The sequence below is a fragment of the Actinia tenebrosa genome, unplaced genomic scaffold (assembly GCF_029948245.1).
Source record: "Actinia tenebrosa isolate PJP-AT-01 unplaced genomic scaffold, QUT_ActTen_1.0 PGA_scaffold11__36_contigs__length_13525064, whole genome shotgun sequence".
Taxonomy (NCBI): domain Eukaryota; kingdom Metazoa; phylum Cnidaria; class Anthozoa; order Actiniaria; family Actiniidae; genus Actinia; species Actinia tenebrosa.
In genome coordinates, this window is record NW_028292571.1 from 4,461,352 (window position 1) to 4,468,517 (window position 7,166).

The following is a 7,166-nucleotide window of genomic DNA, read 5'->3' on the forward strand; positions in this document are numbered from 1 at the left end:
AGATTTCCGGACTTTTTCAGGGCATAACAAAACTGCATCATCATGAAAGCTGGTAAGCAAAAATCGATGCTTCTTTCACTTAACGATCTTTTGGTTATCCATATTAAGAGTTTTACGTTACCATAGAGAACTTTGTGGAAGGATTTTTCAAGAACAAAACTAGCCCTGTGGAGTGGCTGGTGGTGGGTCGTGTACACGTTACAAAAATCCTGTGCGGGAGAGTAGTAAGGTCGAAATTCGTTCTCGCCCGAGTCCTACGTATGTGTTTCATTGTATGTGTTTCCTCTCGTGTAAAATTTTGTCCCAAGGATAGTTTTGAAGCTTTATTTTTCGATTGCACGTTACGTCATCACTGCCTTTCGGGGGAGCGTTGCTGCCGTCATTTAACAAAAGATTTTTTATTAGCATCCATTGTTAACGGCACCACAATGACCGCCATGATAATGTTTTGTCTTTTAACTCTCTTGCGGTGCCTCTCTCGGAAATGCTCACAACCCATCAATGCAGGTAGCTCTCTAGTCAGGTACATATGGGGTTAACAATTCTTGAACCATTCCATATGCATTTTTGACTACCATGCGGTTACATCATCATCATCATCACCACCATCATATTCAATTCTGCAATGACTGTGGCGGTGATTGTAATGGTAGACAAATAATTTGTCATAAGGATCGGGTGGCTGGAAAAAAATTCAAAAGCGTGATGCTAGCTTTTTGCTACAAAAAGCAACAAACAAACAAACAAACAAACAAACAAACAAACGAAAACGATCTTCCTTGTTTTACGAGAGTTACCTAACAGTCAGTAGCTAACAAACTTGTAATCCTCATTTCATGGTTTTTGCGCTGCGAAATCGCCGGACCGGGAAAAAGCCTCGAAGGACAGGAGAGAACCTAGAAGAAAGTCTACTGAAATATGATTGCGAGTCCGAGGATCGAATCCACGAACTGACACTCGGTGAGGTGGCGACAAGCTTGACACTATACCTGTGCTTCACAAAAACAATCATTACACCTGATTTTTTTTTTAAAAAAACATTAAATATTACAGTCACGGGCATTAAAGCAAGAGTGTTGGATGTTCATTTCCATTTATGTTACTAAGGAATGATTTTTAGACGAGGCAATAATTTCAGTTCCATTATTTCTCTGGAATATGCAGTTGCATGGATTTGCTCTCATTTCAAAACGACCCTGGGCTGATCAAAATCAAGCCGTATGGCTAGCTCACAGCGTTAGGGCGTTAAGCAGTGGCGGATCTAGGGGTAGTGCGAAGAGGTCCGCTGCACCCCCCCCCCCCCCCCCCCCCCCACCGTTGTTTTTGTTTTGTTTTGTTTTGTTTTGTTTTGTTTTGTTTTGTTTTGTTTTGTTTTGTTTTGTTTTGTTTTGTTTTGTTTTGTTTTTGAATTTTTTGATATGAAAAAAAATGTTTTCTGTAGATTTTAATTAAAAAAAAAAAAAAAGATTACAGAAATTTTGGGTTGTGTCCGGTTGTTATAGCTTGTTTTTGACGTCGTACTAGTAACTTGCGAAGGTCAAATAGGTATTCCAAACAGATCGAGCCATCGCCATTCCCCGACAAACTGCATGATGCACTTATGCGCAGTTATAGGTCTGGACCCCGTTTTGAAAAATCCTGGATCCGCCACTGTTAAGGTTTCGCGGAGAGAAAAAAACCCGGAGAACCCGGAGAAAAACCCTCAACACAGGAGAAATTAATGTGGTTGTGCGTTTTATAAGAATACCGCGAAGACGAAGATAGAATCTACAACGAAACTGTGTTATTGTTTTTGGAAGGTTTCGAAAGTGCAGTGTTTTGAAAACGCTACGGTTGCCATGTATACAGCGTAATCGCATAGAGTTTCGAAAACGATTGAACTTGAACTGAAGGAAGGAAGGAAGGAAGGAAGGAAGGAAGGAAGGAAGGAAGGAAGGAGGAGAGGAAGTAGACACATGCAGTTTACCTTTTTTGTATGACTAGCTAACTGAAACCCAACTGAAATCTTCTGTTATAACTAAAAATTTTTTTTTTTCCCAGCCAAGCTGTAGTTTTTTTAATCTATCCAGAAATCAACTATATTAAACTTCAGCGAGAAGCCAACGTCGTTTACACAGTCAGAGAATTTTTTACATTAATTTCTAAGTTGAAGAACTTATCTAGTATCTATTTCGTCGAATCACAATTATGACGGCACATCATAATGACATATCATCAATGTTTGCGCGCGCAGACCAGGAGATCAGGGCCCATTGTACGAAGGGTGGATAGCACTATCCGACGGATAATTCCTTATCTAGTGGGATAAGTCAATGCTGGTATACCATAGATTTATCCACTGGATAAGATTTATCCGTCGTATAGGGCCATCCACCCTTCGTACAACCGAGCCCAGTACGTAATTAATGCTTTAGCATCTTCAAAATAAAGCGAGACACACGTTGCAACATTGCGTCGTGTGGCGTGTCTCGCAACATCGATTGTCTGCAACATTGGACATGTTAACTTCTCATGTATAGTGGCATAACAAGGTAAGACGAAGCAGAATAATGAATAATGGTATGCTTTGAATTCACAAGTAAACCTCTTAGCTCCTCTTATTAACATTTGTACCTCTGGTTACGCCCTACACACTTTTTACCCCTTTGCTTAGTTATATTTTAGCACTATTCTTTTGAATCTTATGATAGAAATATTCCTCGTAGCCTTTTCTATACATTTACAAGATATTCATATATTAACTTTAGTTTAAGCTATGTTTAGTTCCAAGATTTTCACTCGTATTACTCGTTATTAGAATATCATACTTAGGTATGTACTATTTCTTTTAGCCAATCATGATTCAACGATATTATCACATTGATTATAGAATGACACCTGTCATAGAATTACTATAAATACAGCTCATGCAATTAGTTCAATAGAGAGAGTAGAATAAAGATCCCGAAGCTCATATACCGAGAACGGTCGTCCCATAACACCGTATCCATTCCTGACTCATAAAACTAATGCGTACGAAAACCCGGCGTTCTATAGAGTCCCTTAGCCCGTTTGACAGTCATACGATTCCTACTCTATTTAACCGAGATTTATCAATAAAAGACTTGAGTAGTGTCTTGATTGCAATTTTTATCCCTTGAATGCGCCAACAGTACAAGAATGGATTGAGTACTGAGTTCAACGTCAAGGCGGTCCACGCTGCGTATCTGTAAATCGTCACGCTTCGACTTTGTCCAAATTTGAGCAACAGGAATATACCAACAATGTATGGTATAACACAAACAACGAACAGCCCATGGATGTAGTACATTGTAGTAATGGATTTTCCTTGTCCGACAGTGGGGACACATGACGAGGAAAACTGACGAGTGATAGACAGGGTTTGGTCTAGTATTTGCCTTCGATGGCGTTGAACGATACGAAGGATCTGAATGTAGCAGTATGACGAGGTAAAAAGAAGAACCAAGATGAAGGTGATGATAGAGATGTAACGTGCTTTTTTATCCACCAGATAGCGGAAGAAATAGATACATAAAGCAATGAACCACAGCAAGGTCTTTAGCTTCAAAGTACGTGGTACCGTTACGATCGTCCGATATCTGAGATGCAGCAAAAGAGCAAGGTACCGGTCCACCGCAATGGCGGTCATGGTCAACATCGAAGCTCCATACAACAGTACGCTTGCGCTTTCCGTACAGGTTTTCAGTAGTTGTTGATGGCCATGGGCGTTAGACACGATTGTCGCTGCTATGGACAGAGGTTGGACTACAAAACCGACCCCAAAGTCAGAAAATGCCAAGAAACAAAGAAGCACATTGGAAGGAGTGTGAAGCGTTGGTGTCTTGAGAATAGCTAGGATGAAGAGAGCGTTAGTTAACGTAGCTGAAAGACCCAAGAGACCGTTGATAAATATAACAATAATGTTCTGATATTCGACAATTCCGTCAATCATATTTTTTACGATTTTAGTTTTGCTGATCGTGCGAGGTAAAGTTACGTCAACCGGAGAGCGAGTTAAAGTGTAAGGCTACTTTTAAGCAAAAACCAGGTGCCAGGTGATTACAAATAACAAGTCAATTTAAACTACGAATTACGCGTCTTTTAAATCAGTAAATCCCTCTCATCAATCAAAAACTTGACAAGCTAGATGGGGGAATATAGGAAGGCGGAAACCAACTCGAAAAGGTGTTAATACATTTCAAGTAGTTAGGGTTTTTGAGGACAAACAAAAAAAAAATATGGCAAAAACACACTTTAGACCCACCAGATGTTTCTCGATGACTAAGATAAACAAGGAACAAATCCATTGAATCATTGACATAATTAAAGGAAAATTGAATTTCTTGTGAAGACGGAAACAATTAGATAGGTGGGCAAAACAGTTACTACACAGCACTCGAGAATCGCAGTCGGTGCTAGAAAAAGTGTTAATATGAAAGTAATAATGATTTTCACTTAGTTATTCTACGGATTATTGTACCGCTCTAAATAATGACAAGCAACTTTTTATTGTGCACTGGATGCTCATAATTTTATTATATCAGAGTAATTTCCGATTCATAAATCACACTTTTCGTACTATATGTTAGGTACAATATTTTCAAAGAGAAGTGCGCAGTGCAGGCTAGGCAACTTCGCACTGCGCATGGACATAGAGGTTTTGCACCATCGCGTGACGGCAGCCATGTTAGATGGCAGGAACAATGCAATTGTTTTACATAAGAAAGAATTCAATTCCCAAGAGCAAAGTCCTACCATCTAACCACAGTCAGTCCAAGCTGTATTTATATGGGCGCCGGCAGGTGATGGTACAAAGTCTCTATGAACACAATGTTTTTCTACTTTACACTCGATGATTACCTGTCAACAGATGCATTAAATGGCGACCAATGAACAAACCCTTTTTTTAGACCTGAATAAAACCATGGAGTATCTAAATTGATCTTTTGATGACGTCAAGAGTCATGAGTGGCGTCAGTGACGTTGGTTGACACCAAATTGATTTTATGATGTTCTACCGTATGTACTCATATACAATGCAGCATCATTAATTACACGCGACAGAAGATTGAGGTTTGATAAATAATAATAATTGAGTCCGTCCGCCATCCGACGGGGAAACAACCATTTAATGCTAGTTTCATTATTGAGTTCTTCGACTTGATCATATAGTGGATACACCTATTTAGAAAATCGTTGTCGCACCAAAAGCCTCAAACAACAAGCCATGACCGCAGAGAATGCCGGTACTTTTAGCTGTAATTAGTTTCTTCATGGTGCATTTTTATTTATTGACTTCACAAATTGCTCCAAGCAAGGCTGCTTGAGATGATAATTGGTGGAGAGATAAGTCTGAAACGCAGTACGAATCCCACTTCGTGGACTATAGATAACACTTCTTAACTATAGTGAAAACCGGGCTGCGCGCATCCTAGATTCTGAATTCCCAACCAAAAATTTCGTATATATACTGTAGGTCAATACTGGGATCAGACGAATCTATCATCATTCGGTATCAGAATCAGTATTAGAATACTTCACCTGTAACCTGTACTACTTTAGTACTAGCATAAGGACAATCTTCCAACCATATTAGGATCGAACGTCAATAGCCCACTTGTGGCTTCCTACGGTGGAACGGTATTTTTGATAAACCTTTTTTCCATTTAAGTTTTTTTTTTTTTTTCATATGACAATAAATTTATTGATTGTCGCGTGGCACTAATGACGAGTTGGTATGGTCACGAAATATTCTGTTCGCGCGTTTTCCCCTAGCTATATTTCGTTTCTTTATCAGTTTTGCCGTGCTTTCCCTCCGGCATTATTACTTTAAGAGCCGTTATTTAATTTATTACTTCACACGCTCGATGAAATAAACTTTTGTCGAGCATGCGCAAGAAGAAATAAGGGCTGATGAAACGAGATTGTTGTTCCGCGCAACTGCGTGTATGCTCTCATTTCCGACTTCGGAGATATTAAAAGCCTTTCAAAATTAAGATTAAGTGCATATCGTGCATACTTTTACAAACTGAAGTGGTCGTCCTTCTTTGCTTTCCGCGCCAGCAGGCATAATGGGCAGTTAGTAAGTAAGCAATTACAAACTGAACATGCTAGTGGAGCGGCAAGTTTGAAACGTGAAAGTATGCTTGTAACCTAAGGACTGTTAGTGACAAAAGACAAGACAAGAGCCATGCCATACCAAGATTGAGACGCATGTTGTTGAATGGTTAAGCGAAATATACCGAACAAGAATATCAATATAAAGAATGTATATGCATAAATGTCAAAAACGCTTTTCCACTATTTTGTTCGAGCTAGTTTCGAAACAGCATTTCAGGTTTTACAACAAAGACTTGAAGGCTAATAGCTACCCATAGTGCATTGTGGCCGTGGAAACCAGCAATTTGTTTTGAAAGTCAATATACAATATACTAAAGGAAAGTGTATCTGTTCTTATTTTAGGCAGAATGTACAGGTCATGGCATGAATGAAGGCCAAGTATTATGCCTTTATCTGCTTTATCGATAACACGCTGAATTAATGTGATAATGAGCACACGGCAATAAGCCATCAATGGAAGCATTCGCCCTCTCTCTTAAAGCCTGCATAAACCACTTCCTTTTTCCCTTTTGGGCCGCTACGCAGGCTACTCTAACGTTGGTCAAAAGGTTTAAGGAGGGTGAAAATAATTTTCATAACGTTATTTGCGCACCGACTCAAACGCTAATACCTTCAAATCTTTCGTCGATTCGATGTAATTTCAACTTGATGAGGGACTCATTCGCAAAGTAGTCATCCGTAGTTAATTTTGAGCTGATTTTGAAGAAGAAAAAGTATTTGAATTCATTAGTATTTTGGCCTTCTTAAAAAACAAGGGGCAGGCAAGCACAGTTTCCAGGTTTGTTTTACGCATTTAATTTGAATCAGCCTCGGGCAGAAAATCTGCGGAGGGGAAACAAGGAGGAGTGGAGATGGGAGGTGTCTGGTCACGTGACAATCCAATCAAAACAGAGTCACGTTCGATAAATTTTCACAATGAAATATTAGTTGAGATTATCTTATCATTCTTTACTGCTGAGCATGCATAATCACAATGCTATTTTCACAGACCATTGACGATTTGATGTCAATCCCAATGTGCAATTTTTTGTTTTGACGCAAACTAC

The 7,166-nt window shown here is 39.3% G+C and overlaps 1 protein-coding gene across 1 annotated transcript; it reads right to left on the reverse strand.

Moving 5' to 3' along the window:
• Window positions 1-2,547: 2,547 nt before the first annotated feature.
• On the reverse strand, window positions 2,548-6,913 carry LOC116302946 (melanocyte-stimulating hormone receptor-like). Its single transcript, XM_089027602.1, has 3 exons — window positions 6,910-6,913; window positions 6,731-6,862; window positions 2,548-3,852 (listed from the first exon to the last, which is right to left on the reverse strand). The coding sequence occupies exons 1-3, from the start codon at window positions 6,911-6,913 to the stop codon at window positions 3,059-3,061; spliced, it is 930 nt and encodes a 309-aa protein (XP_088883728.1). The 3' UTR covers window positions 2,548-3,058.
• Window positions 6,914-7,166: the final 253 nt, after the last annotated feature.

Coding starts and splice junctions, on each gene's coding strand:
- LOC116302946 (XM_089027602.1), bottom strand. Junction 3,853..6,730: donor AATCGACGAAAGATTTGAAG/GTATTAGCGTTT, acceptor TCTTCATCCTAG/CTATTCTCAAGACACCAACG.